Genomic DNA, 20,444 nt, shown 5'->3' with positions numbered 1-20,444 from the left:
CTTCCACTCAGGCACACCACATACAGTCACGTTCCATCATTGGAACAGAGTCCATGCAGCCTGCTACACACACAGCAGCAGCACGTGCTCACAGAGCCTGCTTTACTCAGTGTGTGTGTGTGTGTGTGTGTGTGTGTGTGTGTGTGTGTGTGTGTGTGTGTGTGTGTGTGTGTGTGTGTGTGTGTGTGTGTGTGTGTGTGTGTGTGTGTGTGTGTGTGTGTGTGTGTGTGTGGTTCTTGGATCCAGCCCCTGCCGTAGTGCTTCCAGTGCTCTTGTTGAGAGCAGCTTTGGGATTTCTCCCTGCGAGCGGGCCAGGCAGGAGGTGTTGGCAGGGGGAAGGAAGTGTTGACTTTCCCCTGGTGATCCATCAGCTCTCCCTTTACCCAGCTGAGAGGCTGCGGGCTGGCTTGGCCCACCTCAGTCTATAGCCGCTCCCCCGTCGGCCACGGTGGACCACAACACACACACTCATAAAAAAACTGCCTTCAGGTGGAACTTTAGCACTCTTGTAAAGGAACAAACACAAACGCATTCATTCCAATCTGGGTAAATTCATGCACATAAAATGCAGACTACATGCTTTTTCACATCAGAGCCCTCTTTTTCTCTCTCACACGAGGATGGTTTGGGGGGGTAGAGGTAAGGGGTGTGGGGTAAGAAAGACAAGAGCGGAAGAAAAATGGCAAAAGTCCTTAATGGACATAATACAACCACCTTCCTCTAATGTTCCATAATCAGATAATATCCTAACCGTGAGGAATTCACTCCAGGAGATACTATCAGCATTCGCTTGGGGAGTAATCAACCTGCTATCTTATCCATCTTCCCTCAGACTTCATTGTGTTCACTGGGTGAATATCTGTTGCCGATAGGGATTTTTTTTTTCATGCGCACTCCGGTTGGTGCTTTTTTCCGCTCAGATGATCTACTAATTTATGTATTCATTCCTTTTTGTCTCGACTACAAAGGTGTACGTGTCCCAGTTCTTTATATATTTCCCTCAGCTGTTGGAACTTGCCAGGCAAGACTGTGTAACTTGCCGCAAAGCGATCCCGCCCAAATCTTCAACATGCCTCTGAAATTTTGTATGTGTGTGTTTTATCAACGTCCAGTCACATTGTGTGCCTTGTTGTACATTCCTTTTAATGAGCGGGTTTTTTTGGCCACACTGTTTGAACACACTTCAGAGTTTTGTTCTGAGTAGATTTCTGAGAGGATATTCAAGGCTTTTGATGACCTTCTGACTGAATAGCAATGCTTACTGTTTGGCTTTCTTCACAACACTTAAATAGTCCCACTCGATGTAGTATTTGCTATTTCTCAACTATGATATTTATTTTACCCATACTCGAAGCAATTGCAGGTGTTTTTCTTCTTTCATTTGCCTTACTTTGGCTGGTGAGAAATATATAATTCACTCACGTTTTTACACCTTTCGTTCATCATGAATGGGCAGTCCTACGTTTAGTGTTTAGCAGGGTTTAGAACAAAAATGTAAAAGCTGTTAGGTGAGTTCACAAGCAGCAATTAGCCCCATATTGATTGAAAAAAACATACTTAAATCAAATTTGCCCTCATTAGCAGCATCATTTAAACAGCATCTCTTTTATATGAGTGGTAATTGTCGCCTTAATTGCTATTGATGATTTTGTAAGGGTAATCAGCAGTAATAGACTATTGACACTGCATGCTTAGGGTTAATAGTCGAGATGCACTTTCATAGATTTTCGTTGTCCAACAAAAAGTTGTTGAAGTTAAATATTCCTGCTGGATTTATCACATTCCACAGGTGGTCCATCTCATTCTCCGAACTTCTTCACCCAAACTTTTTTAGTATTGTGTATGTGTAAGACTTACACTGAAGTGACAACATACCTAAAGATAATTCTTTAGTCATGATACATAATATGCAATGTAGCAAATCTGGCCGAAAGCAAGGAAATAACACAGAAGATAAAAAGGAGGCTTTGTTGCTTCAAACACCGAGACCAGTTAGGAAAGTATGGATGGTTTGAAGATTTGGTTGTTATGCCTAAGCGACCAACCGCTAGTGCTGCTCAGTGTGCAACTCCTTAAATAAATGTGTGAAAGGATTGTGCCGCAGTCCTTGTCTCTCTTACATGGCTCAGAGTCACAGATGACCTCAAACTGTGCTCTTTATGCACACACAATAACAGCAGCCATTTCTTTGAACTGCGAGCGAGCGGCGTGTGTGTGTGGCCTCCCACCTGTGAAGACCGCCACGTGTTGGTGTGAATGCTCAACTAAGCTGCTGCCATTGAATTCAGCTCAGGTCTCTGCAGTGGAGTTGAGAGTGTGTACGTTTAATATCACTAGCATTGCTGTTGAGATTGCTTAAAAATCAGAGCTGTAATAATATGATACAGTATGTGAACACTGTTCTGGTGTTGGAAACAGTTGTCATTAAGAGAAGATCTAGTCAGTAAATGAAATAAATAGCTTCTGACTGAGATAAGTATATATGCAAGTTATGATTTCTCATGGAAAATAATGAGTATAGGGAAAATTAGAAGCATCCACCTACAATTATCCATTTAAAGCATGTAAATAACTCTTTGAATCAATGTGGTGGTCAGTTGGAGTTGTCTTAAAAACAACAACAAACAATGTTGGAAAATCTTAATTATTTCTACTCCTCCTGTGGACCTGCAAATGAACACAGCTCAGTGGCGGCTGCAAGTCCAGTGAATGGCCCGAGGCATTTTTCACACATTAAGGAAAGGGGCAATTGGTAGTGTTTGTATCTAGCTCTATCTATAAACAAGGCTACATAATCAGTCAGCTCACTGAGCCCAGACACTTTGTCCCTCAGGCAGAAGTCCCCACTAAACCTCCTTAAATCACTACTAAGGCTACTCTGTTGACTTGCTTGTTTACTCTGCGTGGCTCCAGCGACATGACACAGTGTTTACAGCCTACTGCTTCAACTCACATCCCTATCTCCATCTTACACCCTGTCTCTCAGGTCTGCTCAGCATAAATAGTGACCCTAATTAACAGTCTTTTTAAAACTTGGACTTGTTTTTATGGGAACTGTTTTATAATGAAGGTAAAGAACATAGACAGCTCCAGATTTATAGCTCTCTCCCATTTCCAACCACTCAACATGTAACACTGCTTACTCTGCTTCATTGTGTGTAGTATCAGTGTCAGCTCCATTCACTCCTCACACAAGGATGGGTTTTTTTAATTGATTATATTGATCATTCTGCCAGTGAAATCCCCGCTTTCCCTGCTCCAAGTAAAAAGAAAATCCCTCCAGATGAAACCAAGTTCAACAAACATGGCAAACGCATTCCAATAAAAAAACCATCAAACTAACTGTTAGTAGGGAAACAAAAAAAATAAGCTCTGTGTGTCACCTGCTCTCAGCGGTGGAGGTCCAAGCCAGAGAGGCTTCCTGCCCCACGTATTCCGCGCAGGCCGACCCGATGTCTGTGACCTTTTCCATAGAAATACACCGTTAAACTATAGTGACAGGTGTAATGTTGCTGGTATGATGTCAAAATAGCTGTCAACAGACATTTTCACAATCATGTTAATGAGAGCCACGTACGTCACATGGAGAGGAAAAAAAAGGAATCTTCTCATGACTCACAGCAGCAAGAGGTTCCATGACGCACACAGACACTGCTCACACAGGCTGTTCTAAAGCACTGAGTATCTTATAACAGCAGAACTTCTAGAGCCACTGAGCTGTAGATGTGGGAGTCTATAGAAATGTAGATCACCATAATGTGAGGTATATTTAACTAATCTCAGCTCACACTCTTAAAACTGTGTGGATTTGTAAATTACTACGAGCTTCAGAATTTCCTGGTTTTAACTGTAATCCACAAATAAAATAAGTTCTTTATGTAGTATTGTGAAGCAATTTACATCTATTGTTTTGTTTTTTTATTGCCAATGTGTGAAAGGATATTAATGTAGCTTAAGAAACAACACCTTCCCCATCTTTCTCGGTTGCCTGTAACAGCCTATGGACCTATTTTTGTTACCCGGGCTGAGTTTTCCACAAAAATACAAAGGATATGACATTTTTGCGTGTGCCGAGTGCCTTGCCTTTCTACTGCTAATGTCTGCAAGCAACCAGCATAACAACAACACGCCAAAAATGGTGCTATCTGACTAGAAACACCCTGTAGATATTAGCTCTCCAGCTGATGAGAACAATATATTTTAATACAAAACACTGCAGCAAAGTCGCCCACTCCCGAGCACACACACAACTAAAGCATTATTTCCTCAACAAAGGAGCAGAATACAAGCTCCAGAGCGATAGCATAATATAACTTGGTTGACAAGTTGATTAGCATACAAGCTTAGCGTCCACAGGTGTCGCTAATAAGAAGGAATTTCTGATTTCTACATACAGAACCTTCAACATTAGCATTAGCTTGTTGTCCTTGCTAATATTTACTGCTAAATTATTGTTTTTATCAAAAGTAATTACAGCACTTAAATATGTCTTACAATACAAAGGAGGAGATAAAGGCTACATGTCAAGAGCTACACGTTTGCTAGCTTTCTTTACGTATCTGGCAAGCTTAACCAGCTAACGTTAGCTCAGCAGCAGTAACATGTCCTTGTTCAATTTTGCGATTAAATCTAATAAATAGTGTAAAGTGTTGTTCAATTACTTGTAGATAGTGACTGATAGGGGGGCGTTTAATAATAAACATAGAAACCAAAGTAGATCATTAGCATCACCACTTAACATTACCAGCTTGACCTGTTCCAAATAAACATCCATTTGTGCTGTGGGGAACATTTTCTTCATTGTCAGTGTTTCACCGCCTGTGTGGTTGTATTGGTTTTTCTCTCTTTACATTTATTTTAATGCAGTAAGTGATAAACTGAGGTGTGTCTGTGTGTTTCACAAACAGTCGCTACTAACACTTCCTCCAGATTGCATAATTATATTATAGTCAGAGCCACATACATTTTATCTGTAATTAAATATGAAAAAAATGGCACTAGATGAGAAATTTTACACCGTAACTACTAACAAAATATTTATCCAATATCAGTAGGCTCTTTTGTATAAAATTAAATACATTTATTACTTACGTACATTAAATAGGATGACCAATAACTTTAGGAGTGAGTGGGGGAAAAAGTGTAGTGCAGTGTGAGTGTGAGTGTTCATTATTAATATATACAAACACATTGTACAAATATTTCAAATTATTAAGGCATCAGAGTAAGACATATCTTTAAAAAGGAAACCGTCACTTCAAAGCGATAGAATCATTTAATACAGAGCACCGTAGCAGTGAAATCAGAAATCTATTTATTATTTGGCCCACAGAGTAATTGCTAAGTCTTCTGACGGAGACAAAAATCACTAAAGACGACTCGCATTTAGAGGATAAAAATCACGGTCCAGCAGTTCTTTTGATCTGTTTTGTCTTCAGCATATTTCAAAGGTAGTGATTAATGAATTGGGTAGCTACTGACTGGCTGAAAGCTGCTCCAGGCATAATCAAGAGAAGAATTGATACAGCTGTCGGGAAACCAATTTTTTTTTCTTTTTCGGGGGGCGTGAGGAGGACGGCGGGAGGAAGGGAGTAGTTTATCTATTAAAGTAGCATTTAACTTCATCAGAGATCTGTGTCTTTGATCGGGAGAGTCAAACCATTTACATATCAAAGGCTGTAAGTTGCTAGTGCAGTCCAATGGAGTCATTATTATCAGTATTATTATTATTATTATTACTTTTAGGAATTTGTCTAACAAATTTAACACTGTGACAACTACATTGTTTGAACTTGTGGATAATTATCAGTTTAATTAAGATTTAAATTGTTCCAGCGAGGATTACAGCAACAAATATACACTGCAGCACCAGAATTTTAAAATGATGCAAAACTACATAAAGCTGACACCAACTGCTTTTTATGTAGTTTTTATCTGGATTGATTAGTCATTTCAATGGCTGTCAAAATGATTTTCGGGCATCTGTGCCTTTTAAAGAGGCGTTCCATTTGATGTCGTTCCATTTCATGTCTGTTATCTCACGCTTTGTTGAGAAGTTTGTTTCCTGCTATGAGAAAAAACAATGTATTAGGTATTTTATACAATACTGAGAGCATAGCTTCCAAAAAAACTACCTTTTTTACTTTTAACCCTTACATACTGTTCATATTCTGACCCATAATTAGCCTCTTTACCAATTCACATTCATAAATTCTCCATCAGTCATTAATTCATGTTTGATTCATCTTTAATGACGTTGATAGAGAGCAATGAGTATTTTATGGTCCAGGTGGACATTTTATAGAATATAAAGAATACCACGTTTGAATGCTGATTTTTGAATTTTGTCATAAATACAGGTCAAATTTGGACATTTGCACATATAAAAATGTATATTAGCTGCATGAAAAAAGAAGATACATTCTATTTCCATTTAAAATGGGTCATATTTTACCCTGAACAGTATATAAACTAATAGTGTATATAATATTGTAGAAAATATAAAATACTGATACAGCATCACAAAAGGTTTACTTTACAATGTAGAACAATGTTCACATATTTGCTTAAAGATTGTGTGTCAGACATATGAAAACATTATATTATATAATTATATGTTCATTTGGGGTCTGCTATTGTCATCTAAGTAAATTGTAACAATGAAAACAAGTATTAATTGTAAAATGCATCACACTGTAATTACTAAATTCTCACAATTGAGATACTTTTTTTCTTAAATGATAAATGCATGTGTATTATACTGTAACTACACAAAGCCACATTGTGTTGGGTTGTTATGGAACTCCAGGTGTTTAAATAAACATATAAGTTACAGTTACAGGTTACACTTGGCTTTCTCCAGTAAACTGATCTTATCATGTCATGTCATGTAAACAAGAAATGTGGATACCGTTATCAGGGTAGAGTATCTACCAGCCTTTTACATGTATAACAAGCATTTCATTATTTATGTATTTACTTGGTAAAGTATTGAGAACAGGTTATCTTGTATAATACTGACTTGTTGGTTCTTTCATAAAACCGTGTACACGATCTATACTAAAAATGTACGTGTGCACAAAAGCCAAAAATGGCATGCGCTGATCCGACTTGTAAAACCGTGCTAAAGCACACCTGCAGGCAATGTTCCCTTTGTAAATAATAGTCCAGCTGGAGATGTGTACACACGGATCTGCCTCATATTCCACCCAGTCAGGCTTTCTTGAGGCCCGTGAACAATCAGTGTCAAGAGTGAGTGTATCCAGCCCTCTTGCTCCCCACTCTTACTCTCTCAAGCAGCTGAAGACGGAGGACGGCAACAGAACAAACTTTTACTATTTTATTTCCACATTTTCAGACATAAACAACATCAACAGTCAGGTTTCTCTGATTAGGCTCTTACACCGTGCAGCAAACCAGTAGTTAACCAATCTTAAGTAGTTTTTACACCACAAACTCAATATCTAAACTACAATAAAGACTGAATTCATTTATATGTGCTCCATATTTTAGCATACAGGTGTTTCTCTAATTCACACAGTCCATATATGACAGGTGGTGAAAATGTGACTGGAGGAGGCAGAGTGTGTGCAGCAGACACTACAGTGTCTCTTACCCACTCTGTGCACCTGACAGCACAGTCATGTGTTCACTGCAGTCATTTTACACCCATAAACTATATGAAAACTAATGAAAATCACCCTGTGATATATGCACAGTACCTGAAGACATTATTAAAAATCTATCAGCGCTCTGTTCTGCAATCCTTTACAGTTATTTGATGTCATCTCGGATTCCTGCACCGATAGTGAGGATTTCATCTCTAAGTTAATCTGAGTGAGCTGAAAAATAATTGCTGTATTCACTGTGACTCTTCTGAATCCTGCCACCTGCCACCTCCTGACGTCATTCATTTCGGCAGCTGCTGCTGTGCTGCTCCTCAGCTGACCCCCCTCCTCCCATCATCCCTCACCCTCTGCGCTCTGGGTGACACAGCGCTGATGAAATGCAGAAGCGGACTTTGATTTAAGATTTGAGTCGGCTTATAACTTTTAAAAGTGAAATGCGCTGATGGAATAGTTACGGCTCACTGGCGCAAGCACACACAACAACTGAACGATTATGATAAAGTGGATCTATAATTAACACAAAATGAAGTGAAATTAAATGTGTGAGAGGCATCATTACACAATCTGGCTTCAATTCACCACATCTCCATAAACATCAATTTCCTCTGTTTCCACAATGTTCGTACACATGGGTCAAAGATTGCATACATGTACAGTTTTGATACATTCTCCCATCAAGTTTGGTTTTCTGTAGATTGCAACTTTTGCGTGGGAAGTGAGGTATGTCACGACACGCCCTTTTTTGTATGTACGCAGCTGTTATAAATGAGACCAAGATGGCACCGTCAATCATCACAAAACAGTAAACAGGAATATTTCTTTACAAGTACAGATGTTGACATAGTGTCAAAACAACAAGATTACATTAACATAGTCCATAGAAGCAGATGGTTAAAATTAGTAGCTGTCCAAGGATGCTCAGGAGTATTGTTCAGTATATGATGAGCGTTGGTGGGGTGAAGGTGGCGTGTTTTTTTGTTTTTTTGAAGTTATGATGCAGTGAAAAGCAGCGGCATGTTGTAGAAATTTGGAGAAAGCATTAGTGCGGGTTGACAGAACCTCGAGTGAGATAAATTTGTTGCAACATAGTCTGTAGGTGGACTGTGAGACTCAGAGGAGTTTAGAAAGATGCATGGGCACGACAAAGGACTTCACACAAGGGAAAGTAACAGAGGAGTGGCTGATGAGGTAATTACGAGGAGTGATGCATCTTCATATTTAAGATAATTCTATCCGAAGTCAGACTGAAACTGACACTGAATCAAAGTAGCCTCCAGAAATCTTAATAAGTCGGTTTCCACTGCTGAACATGCTGACTATTTGAGGAAGAGCTCCATTCTGTCTTTGTGTCCTCTCTCTGCACCTTCTCTGACACACACACACACACACACACACACACACACACACACACACACACACACACACACACACACACACACACACACACACAGTTAGGAAACAAACATCCTCCATCTCTAATGCAGTTGAAATCAGTATGCAACACTTCCAAATTAAGTTTGCAGGTAGGAGAACAGTGTGGTTGCTGATCTGCTGCATGTTTATTGCAGATTTACAGCAACCAGGTTACTGAGGGAGCATGTGGATGTGTTCTCTGAACACCTGCATGACTTGTTTTCTCTGAGTAGCCTGCTTACCTAATTAACTGCATGTAATGAAGGAATTAAAGTTGTCTAATAATGATAATAATAATAATAACTTTATTTGTACAGCACCTTTCATTCAAGAAAATGGGCCTAAAAGGAGTATAAAGCTATGTTAAAAAAAGCAACAATCAAAAACCCAAAACATGAATGTAATATAAGGTGGAAAATAAATTAATAACATTTTAAAATAGTAAAAATAGTGTGTCATGGAAAACTAACCTATTATAGTTCTGTAGGAACGAGGAAAAAATCTGTGATGGGTCAAACATGTTATCCTATATGACTACAGCCAACGGCTTATAGCCATAATGAAATACATTCGCTTATATGCATATTTATTCCCCAAAAGTCATGTCACAGAAGGGTCACACATCCCCCAGGCACAGGAAAGTTGAGCCTCCAGCCATAAATGATCTACTGGCACGTAACCATATCCTGCCATTTCCAAGACCCCAAACCTTTACCTTATATGGGTATGGTCCGAAATCTGGTAACCATCAAGGTCCCTTAATATAGTCAAAGAGAGCATTCACGTATAGAGCTATATTAAAATGATAAACTCAACACTTGTTGCTTCTTTAGTTTTACAAGTGAATAGTAAAATCAGCCAAAACAGAATACACTGTACTGTGTCATTTTCATTTTTTAAACACTGTCATTATATATGTGTCTTTATCCATGAACGTTTATGAACAAAGTTTTTTTAACCAGTTTCCTTGTTGGTAAAGCAACTAATTTACTTCCAAGAGTTGTTTGTGAAGAATCAATAACAGATATTGTTGTTATTGTAATACATATTGTTTTCAGGGTAACATTTTATTACATTATGCATGGGTTTGTAGGTTGGGGTGCTAGACGACTTCCCTCCTTACACACTTGCTACTGAGTTAAGCACATCACACCAATCACATCCTTCTTTTTCTTCAGTCTGGTGCCCTGCTGAACCCTGGTGCACGGCGCCCTCCACCCTCCTACCCTCCTACCCTGTGCTACTTCTATCTCTGTTGACATCAAGCTCTTACTTTTTTGTCAGCGCCCAGCATGGATACAACAACATAAGACCTTCCAGCTGTTCAGGTGCAGACAACGATAAAAAACAAAAATAAACCAAGGTAAATCAATCTAAACTGGTGGTCCTGATATGGCCGAGCGCCTCGGGACTTAAAAAAAATGACTAAAATGAACATGATTGGTGTAGCTGGCCCAGCTCCTGGGACTCACTACTATTGCACAACAAACAAAGCCGCAGCCTAATAACTCTTAGCTTAAATAGGCTAATATATCATGTGGGAAGGCTGTGGAAATTCCCACATAAATCACCCTATCGTATTAAATCACAATGGATTATCAGAGAGCAGGGCCGTGCAGAGACCTTTAAGTGGGCAGGTGCTCCGAGTTAAAAATGGGGCACATGGAACAAGATCTTTAAAACACCGACACAATTTACAGAAAAACCTGATTTATAGCAACCCAGATTCAAACAGAATGTGACATGTAATCTTACAACTAACCGCTTCATACTGTATCACCGAAATCGGAGGGGGGGCCTATGATGATGATTTGTTCCCTCTGCAGTGACGTGTTCTTTTAGTTAACAAATTAGGCTTCATTTTAGAAGCATTTTAAAAATCAGAGCATTTTTTCATTCAGCAGCGCAAAGTCACGCTCAGCTGTCTCCTTTCCTCTCTGTCATCATATAGCATCTCACATATGCCTGTCAGCGCAGCCCCATCATGGAAAATGATATTTGCAATTATTGCCTGTCATTATAACAGCAGACGCTAGGATGACTAAACGAGCAGCAACCCCAAAAACAAAAACCTCTCACAAAAAAATAGAAAAACGACATAAATTCACAACAGAGAAAAATGAACGTGATGACACATCAGATTGTACACCAAACACACTTCTCTGTTTTTATTCAGCTCTTCTTTTGAATTACCTTTGACCTTTTCCTTACATGAATATGAATTACAGCTGTTATGCAGATCAGACAGTAAAAACAACAATATCTATAACGATGTATTTCTGTGTAATTATCACCAGTGTGACCTACAGTAAAGTAAAAGGGGCCTATGTTTTCTACTGATGAGGTGTATTGTACAGTTGCTGCTGCTGCTGTTGCTGCTTGATGTTGAATTGTAGGACGTGGGCAGGATCAGTTAGGTGTTAGAACAGTTAGGTTTAAGAATGACCCCTCTCTGGCTTTAGTCTGCTTCTCCTGAGCTTCTGTTCTCTGCACACTTCCTGTAGGCTGTGACTCAGTGTCTCCCTCTTTCATTTATTTATTTATTTTCTACTTGCTGAGTTTCCACCTCCTCAACTGACCTACTGTATCACTTTCTACTCGCTGTCCATCTGGGAACAACTTATAATTTACATTCACTTCGTCCATCTGTGTCACTTACACTGCAATATCCCTGCACTCAGCTTTATCTTTTAGTGATTATATTCATATTTTTATATTATTTCTCTTATTTTTGATCATAAGAAATGTCCTGTTTTTGTGTTTTGATGTTGCTGCTTTACATTTTCATTGCAGCATTTATCTATTCTTTAATTAATCATAATTACAGTAAAAAGCCTTGCACCTGACCAATAACCTACACTACCCTAAATAATAATAGAAAGATATAATACTTTACAATATAGTGTTTAATTGTCTATAATTGAACACCTCTGCATTGTAAACAACTGGTACATGTGTTATTCTAACCTTTGTAACTCAGCTGGTCACTTTATACTAAAACAGAAGACACAAATATAATTCTCTCATGACAAAAGTAACTAAGACACAGAAAAACAAGTCACCCATCAAAACCTGCAGTGCTCATACTTTATTTTTCCCATAACAGCATAAATGAGTCGTTAGCTGGCGGCTAACCGCTGCTTTACTATGAACAGGCTTACGACAAATAACTACAAATGTGCATGCTCACAGCATCGGGTAAAATACCCCAAACACTATGCACATAATACCACTGCAAACCTCACCTACTGGCAGATGAAATTCCACCTCTTTAGAGTGAAATGAATGATTGAAACAGTCATGGATAGACAATAAATCCTCCTAGTTCTGCAGCACTGTACAATTAAATATGTCTGAAGACTGAAATACACATTTAACCTGCCAAACACAGATTTTCTTAACTGTGAAAAAGAATAACAAAAAAAATCCAACTTTCATGAACTTGTAGTTTTTTTTAAAGAAAGGCTGTAAATGAAGACTAATCATCTGTCTTTATGTTAACTACTGTATCCTGTGAAACAGACAAAGCCATATTTAAACATGCGTGCAATTTTCAAACAATTTTCAATTTAGATGTTATTCAGTTAGCTGGGCGCTATTCACAAAGGAAGCGTAGATCATGACCCTGCACGCCCGGCCCCCTCTCTGCCTGTATCTCACTCTCACAAAAGAATATTCCATTATTCAAACAAAGATATACAAAATGCAATATTGTAAGTTTGCTCATATGAGTAAAAAAGTAACAAAAAAAGTGTGCAGGGTGTAATACTCCCCCGCTCCACATGGTTCGGCATGTTTTCACTTCTTCTTATCTGGCTTGTAAATGAGAAACAGCTGCAACAGGTGACTTGCATGTGAACATTGCCAGGTGCTATAAGATTATTCAGATTAGTGTTATTTTTCATTTTTCACATGATTTAATATTATTCAGTAAATATGCACATCTTATCTGATGATTGGTGTTGCAGTGGAAAAAACACAAACCCTTTACCTTGCGCTGCCATTTTTTGCCTGTAAAGACTGTACAGATGTGCGTTTGTGGACTGTGACTGAAATAAAATGGTGAATTAGGTACAGACGTTAGTAACAAAAAGCAACACATTGTAGACTGGTGAAGCTTAGTTTAGGAGAGTAGTTTTACCTGACATGTTAGCTGCCGCACCAGAGGTAGGATAAAAATGTAAAAATAAAGATTACCCAAATGAAATAAAAGGTAATAAAACATTAACAAAATACAATAAAGAAATAGTATAATAAAGTCACTATAAAATAAAGTGAGTAAAAGCAGAAATTTAAGGAGGGGTATTAAAAGGAAAAAGATAAGAGGAAAATAAAATAAAACAACTAAGAGTTTCTAACTAACCAAGAGTCTCACAGCAGGGTGGAACATTTTAGTGCTATTAGTGAATGAGGTTGGCAACATCCAATTTCAGATACCTGTGTCAGGAAATCTTTCAGCTTTTTTACATTTCCCTCTGTAAGGAAACCATCTTTATCATTAGTTTGAGCACCTTGGAAAATAAGGCAGTTATAAAAGGGAAAAGTGGTTTGTCACACATACTCAGAAAGGAGGCATATTTATCAGTTGTTTTTTATATGAGAGTTGTATTTGGCCTAAACAAACCCCAACAATGATATTGAACCCAAAGGACTGGCTTGGTTACTTTAGATTGTTACGCTGATGGACGAATTATTGACCAGTGTATTCTGGTCAATAATTCGTCCATCAGCAAGTTTTTCCCCCATAAAAACTGAGTCATGGTTACATCCTCCTTCACTCCACATTTCACATTCAAATCACTGTCTGAATATAAATCATTTTAAAGCAGAAACCAACAACAATACACTATCAGAAGCAGGCTTTTCTGTCTGCATGCTGAATATACTTTCACACCATCTTTCTACAGCGGAAACCGTTGTTACTGTGTTGCGCCTATGAATGGGTTGAAAATTAAAAATATGAGTCAGTGAAATTGTTGGGACCCCAAAAAGCTTGTGCTGGCCCTGGGTAAATGCATTATGCTACTGTATAAGAGGATTTGGCAGAGAATACAATTTGAATGGTTTGTTTTCTTCCTTCTCTCAGGCCTTTTATTATCTGAGGGAATTCGGCTCTCACCAACAGTTGGCCTGATTTGGTATGCTATGTCAACAAGAGCCTCAGTTGATTGAATCTGTAACCGCACAGAGAGCGAGAAAAAGTGTTTACCAGCTTGATTCAATGATACAGAATGTTGCAGCTATCACTTTGGTTTGAAATGTTTCTTGTTCTGCTTTTGGGGCTCATCGTCCTCCCCTTTCTCCCTCTCAGAGGGGCAATAATCAAATACCATTTTATAAACACTGTTGATTATGCCAAGTCTGAACTTTACAGATAAATGAGAAAGTGCCTTCATCAAAGTCCATTATCAGACCAGCTAGAGTACAATTGTGGTTTAAAAATCAATGAGGGAGGAAAAAAATACCCTGATTAGTAGTTATTGGATGTTCCTTCCAGCAACAGTCATGTAATTGTTTTTGGGAAAATATTTTCCATCATCAACATCTAATTATACTTCCAATAGATCCCTGCAGGTTTTTATTAAAGGCTAGGCTCAAGAAAAGCTCAACTCAAACACAGTTCCATGTCTTGTATCATGATTTTTAAATGTAGCGCAGGTTTGAAAGTAAGCTATGAATGATAATCTCTTTCAATACTACTTAAAAGCCCGTCAGTGATCATGTTGCATGATGCAGATGGGGGCAGACAGTTGGTTGAAACAAGCCTCGTGATGCAGTAAATGAGGATATCAAGCTCTGTTAGGCAGCGGTAGTCACAGGTGAAGCCGAGGCAGGAATCTACTAATGGAATCACAGTCTTTCCCTTCCAGTTTACCGTTATAATTTGTACCCTATCGATAATTGCTCCCGAGCAGGTATTTCTTCATCTCATTCAGACTGGGAAACAAGAGTTAATAGGTTTCTGCCTTCAGGCCCAAAGCCCTTCCAGGCTGAGTATTAAAACCTTCATATCAAATGGCTGCCAGCCATGCAGAGTAAGCGTGCAGCCCACGTCGCCTGCAAACTTGTGGTGTAAGCGCTCGGACTGTCCTTGCCAAATTGTCTGGACCCTATGCGTAAGGAGCATGCAAATGTGGAAAGGAGAGCAAATGAGGCTTAACTTGAACACTCCAATTTGAAGGCTTGCCAAATTCACCCATTCTTCTAGCAACCTCGGGGGGATAAAAGGAGGGGAGCAAAGTGTTGGGTATCAGTGAGGGATAAAAGGAAGGCGTTACATTTCTAGATAGGCGTAAGTATAGACACGGGCTAATGACTTGAGGTATCTACTGCCTGTGTTTATAATAAAGTCCTCAAATTGAATGCCAAATGGAACTGTCTTCATTTGTGGCCTCTCAGCTATTCAAACATTTTAGACCAACAAGAAAATTAAGAAACCTATGGAAATAATAGGAATTGGTTTCAGTAGTCTGTTCCGTTTTATATCTGGTTTCCAGTCAGCAACACTAACAATTGTGTTATCCAACCTTTTATCTATCCCCAATCTTTTTTTTATTAGCAAAGAGCTAAAGGCTTTTTATTTTATGGCCACCAGACATCAGCTGTAGCTTATTAATGTTAATTTTGTGTCTGAAGTACAATTAAAATAAGAAGTTCTCTGGTTAATGTGTTCTTAGCAGCTGGTGCCTGTATTCAGACAGGGATCACTCTGTCACACCGCTGTACAACCACGATTGGACTGTTTGTACTTTTGCAGTTCCGCAAAAGCCGACAAAGTGGAGACTCTCCTCTAGAGAAAAGAGCAGCTGATCACCTCATGTCTATTTAAGAATCTCCTAGTTAAACTTTGATTCATATCAGATTAACATTTGCGTCTGATCAGCTTCGTAGTTGTGAGTCAGGGCCTCCAGTGTTCGGAGTGAGTAGCTGGTGAAGCCTCCAGCTAATTGGATGTGTCGGAACATTGAATGAACATTTTATATATTATGCTGCTCATCTCCTTTGCAGGTTGTAGGTACAGGTGGTGAACATTAATTAGGCTGCCACTAAAACTGTAGTGTTTCTTGCTTCTCAGCCAACAAAAGGTGATTAGCCTGTAGTTACTTCAGATAATAAAGTTCCAGCACTCCAGAAAAACTTTTGGGCAGGTGTGTCGGATCATAAACTGTGACTGTGAAAGGACCAAAACATCTGTCAATCACTTGTACTCAATTGCTTTACTCGACGTTTCGGTCGTCAAACTTTCATCTACAAATGTTCAATGTTGTTTAAATGAGATTCTATTTGCTACATGCAAACAGGCTGCTGTATACACAATTAGTTATATTATACTGTATATAGACAACCATATATGTACACTATATAAGTATTGGACACACCTCTTAATCACTGAATTCAGGTGTTTCATTCAGACCCGTTGCCACAGGTGTATAAAATCAGCTAGCCATGAAGTCTTCACTTGCAACCACTTGTGAACAGTTGTGTTCACAAATGGTTGCAAGTGAGCAAGGTCCATAAGACATGGTTGGGTGAGTTTGGTGTGGAAGAATACGACTCTGACCTCAACCCCATCGAACACCGTTGGGATGAACGAGAATGGAGAATGCAACCCAGGCCTTAAAAATGCTCTTCGGGATGAATGGGCAAAAATTCCCACAGAGACATTCCACAATCTTGTGGAAAGCCTCCCCAGAAGAGTAGAAGCTGTTATAGCTGCAAAGAGGGGATCAACTCCATATTTATGGATTTAGAATGGGATGTCCTAAAAACTCCTGTAGCTGTAATGGTCCCAATACTTCAGTCTATATAGTGTATATTATATATGCTGACTCTGATCCAAAACTGTGTAGTGTCAAATTCTGTAATGTAAATTGTTTGTTGTGGCTGGCTGCAAATGAAATTTAAAAAAGTGGAGAGTGAGCGTATTAGATTTGACCATGTGTGGCTGTGTCTGCATTATATTCAGAAAGAGAGTGATATTTGTGCCACAAAGACAAACATCAGGTGTTTGTTTAGCCTTACAGTATTTTACCATCCTTCATCTGTCTGATGCACCAACTTAAAAACTGCTTCTACAGCTAATGGCAAATGTTTCAGTGCTACTAAGAGAAGATCACTTCAATAAAATGGGACCAGTGGGAAGCTGGTTTTACCATTATCCAGAGGCCAGATTGAAGTGTGGAAATGGAAACAAACTAAGAAATGAAAGAAAACAAATGCATCAATCCCACATTACAAGCTATTCCCAGATTTACTACTGTAAGTTGTCAGCAGCAAGAGCAGCTCATGACCCGCACTGTAGCAAACAAAATAATCAGGAGTGCCAGGGCCAGCTTACCTTCAACGCCTCCTGAGAATAATAAGAAATCATTTATTCTGTAAGATTTTTGCTTTGCCTTTTTTTTTCATCAACAGTACACTTCTCTTAACAGAGCGCATTAAAAATGGATTTTCCTCCTTTCAAGTTGAGATTCTTTGTGCTCCTCCACCGCACACGCACACACACACGCTCACACAAAACTCTCAGCTTCTGATGAACTTCCTGCTTGAATGAACGCAATAGGTTTGAAAGTGAAATGGGACTTCATATCAAAGCTCTGGAAAAAAAACGGTGCTTTGATTTTTCACCCGCCACCTCTTTTTTCTTCTTTTTTTCTTTTTTGTGCAAGGGATGTCATTGACTGCTCTTTTTCAAAGCAGCTTTCTTTCATGCATTTTCATCAAGTGCTCCTCTTAGCCATTGCCTCAAAACTATTTAAATTCATAACCCACCACCCATCTGGTTTCTGTACATACTTTAATAGAACATCTTGCCATTACTGGTATGATTTTAACAGCACAAATACTCTCTTTAACGTAAGTGTTTCTTACAATTACACCTTGTTTGTGGGGCTCTTTTGTGTTTTAAAGTGCTTGTGTGTTTCTTTCTCCCTCAGGTCAGTTCCTCTGGGTGAACAGTTCAGCCTTTGGGGGCCCTTGGGTGCTGAGTCCTTGGCTGTGGGGAGGCCAAGTCCCCTGTAGCCTGGACATGGCCGTGTTCCTCCACCCTAAGCAGAGTGGGCAGTACACCATATGGCTCATAGAGCGGGACAAACCACCCCTCGCCCTCTTCTCCACTGACACGCTGCCACGCATGACAGGGTAAGCGTGTGTTTTATACATGTACGGGTTTTTGAAGAACAGAGTGATTTGAGCTACAAAAAAGGAAATGCATGAAGTACCTGTAGATGTGGCCTATCTACATTAAACTTTTCCCGTAGCACCTTCTACCATCTTTGTGGGATCACTGAGGATCTCTGGTTCACTGAGTTGGAGTCATGTATACATGTATATTTACATGCCAGCCAAACGCTTCATTGTGAATACTCAGTCCCCAAACCTGTGCTCCAGTAGAGCAGTGGTCACCAACCTTTTTAAGCCGAAGGTCTTTGATCTCAGCATTGGTGAAAGGCAAGATCTACCTATTGAAGTGTTGAGAGGACTTCCAACTTGAGACCTTTTATGTGGGCTAATTGTACATGAAATTTTTTGGATCAACTTTCAAATTGGCACAACAAAGCAAAGAGTGTGGAGGAACTAGCATATCAAAGAGGCTATAACTGTCTTGTTTTAAGAATTTTACGACATATCTTACCTCCAATTCTAAGTTTATTACTATAAGTAGACAACAATGGAAGTAACTGAGCTCAAAAAGAAGTTGGGCTTCTATTTTAGAAATGCTTCTCATTTAGAGCTCAGAAATATCTTGTAACTTCAACCCTCTTGCATTTATAAGATTACAGTGACGTGTTGCACATGGGTGTTTCTGCCCAATGTCTACAATCTCTGGACACAAAGTATCATTGTCCGTAGCCCTAAGATTTGTCATTGGTTGTAAGCACCTTACCCATCATTGTATCTTGTATGCAAAAATCTGATTGGCCATCTTTATATGAACGCAAGTGTTTGAGTGTCAAGTTTTATTTGTAAAGCTCTCCTTGGTTAAGTCCCTTCTTACTGTGTACATACCTCCTTCGAAGCCAAAGTCATCATGGCCTGCACTCACAAGACACTCTGCACTTTACTGTTCTTTGGGTTCACACTGAGTTGGGAAAAGGGCTTTTAAATTTGCTGCTCCCTCTGCTTGCAACACCCTCCAGAAAGAACTAAAATTGCCTGCACATCTGCACTTTATATGTTGTGATATTGTATCTTGTGTGTACCTTACTGCTGTGTACTTCTTTTACATGTTGTTTTTGTACACTGCTTTTTAGTCTGGTGATTTTATTACACCATGTGCTACTATCTTCGGGGCCAGGCCACCCTTGTTAAAGAGATCCTCTATCTCAATAGCTAAATAGCTAAATACAGGTTAAACTACTTACTATTACCATTTCAGAAAGTAGAACTGTAATGTGTGCTAAAAAAAATCAGTGCAACTGGGCGAAGTGCAATTCTATATCCCACCCTTATGCTTTTCACAATGACATCAGAAGGTAAAGCTCTTGCAGTCATTTTACTCTCTCAAGTCAGTGTGACGGCTGTGACTGAATGCTGTCTGTGAACACTTTGTAGTTTGGCTCATCTCATAGCCACAGACAGGCAGTCTGAGACCGTCTGTAAGGTGTCTGTCAGTAAGGCAGCTCCTGTACTTTGATTATTTTCATGTGTGAAGACGCCTTTTCACAGAGGTAAGTGGATCCAAAAGAAGGCACTCACTCAGTCTAGTGCTCATAAGGTGAGGAGAGGAAACTTCTCTGTGTTGACATGTCCCCAAAAGTCATTGTCCCTTGATCTGGCTTTCAGCTCTATGCCTTTTTTGTAAATCAATCATATCCATGTCAACTGCTTCCACTTGACAAAGCAAATACTTGCTGAAATTTGTCAGGTACCTGTTTTATATCAATGGGCAGGAATGGGTCTAACTCATCAAAATGCCTATTGAACTCTGTTGCCTCTTTGTACAGGTGAGCACAGCACTGCTCAGGGTGAAAAACATCCTTGTCTTTGATGGCCTGTGACATTTTCTCCAGGTAAAGTGTCAGCCCTCTGTTCTTTAGATGTGTGGTCCAAAGACTGAGCATGGCCTTGAACACATTCACTGGTCTTATCATGTGGGGCAAACATGTTTTTTTTGTTTTTTTTCTCCTGGAGCTTGTTGTTGAGTTTGTTCAGTTTTGCTGATAGGTCTGTCAGAAACCCGAGGTCCAGTTCCTTGTCGACAGAAAAGTTTTTTATCTCAAGCAGAGAGTCAACAAATCGCTGCAGTACTTTGTTGAGTCTCAGCCACCAGACATCAACATGAAGAAGGAGGTCTCTGTAAGGTGCATCCATCTCATCCAGTTACGCCTTGAATAAGCTGTGCTGAAGTGCTTTTGCTCAAATCCAGTTTATCAGTTTGACCACCAGTGTCACGACTTTCCC

At 39.3% G+C, this 20,444-nt stretch overlaps 1 protein-coding gene across 1 annotated transcript in view; it reads left to right on the top strand.

Moving 5' to 3' along the window:
- alk (ALK receptor tyrosine kinase) overlaps positions 1 to 20,444 on the top strand; it is a 361,055-nt gene that overhangs the window by 208,472 nt on the left and 132,139 nt on the right. Inside the window, exon 4 of the mRNA XM_062440190.1 lies at positions 17,978 to 18,182. Coding sequence (XP_062296174.1) covers positions 17,978 to 18,182 — 205 coding nt within the window. The remainder of the gene's footprint in view (positions 1 to 17,977; positions 18,183 to 20,444) is intronic.

The sequence above is a fragment of the Scomber scombrus genome, chromosome 19 (assembly GCF_963691925.1).
Source record: "Scomber scombrus chromosome 19, fScoSco1.1, whole genome shotgun sequence".
Taxonomy (NCBI): domain Eukaryota; kingdom Metazoa; phylum Chordata; class Actinopteri; order Scombriformes; family Scombridae; genus Scomber; species Scomber scombrus.
Note: the sequence above shows the minus strand (reverse complement) of the source record. Positions and strands in the feature narration are given on the sequence as shown.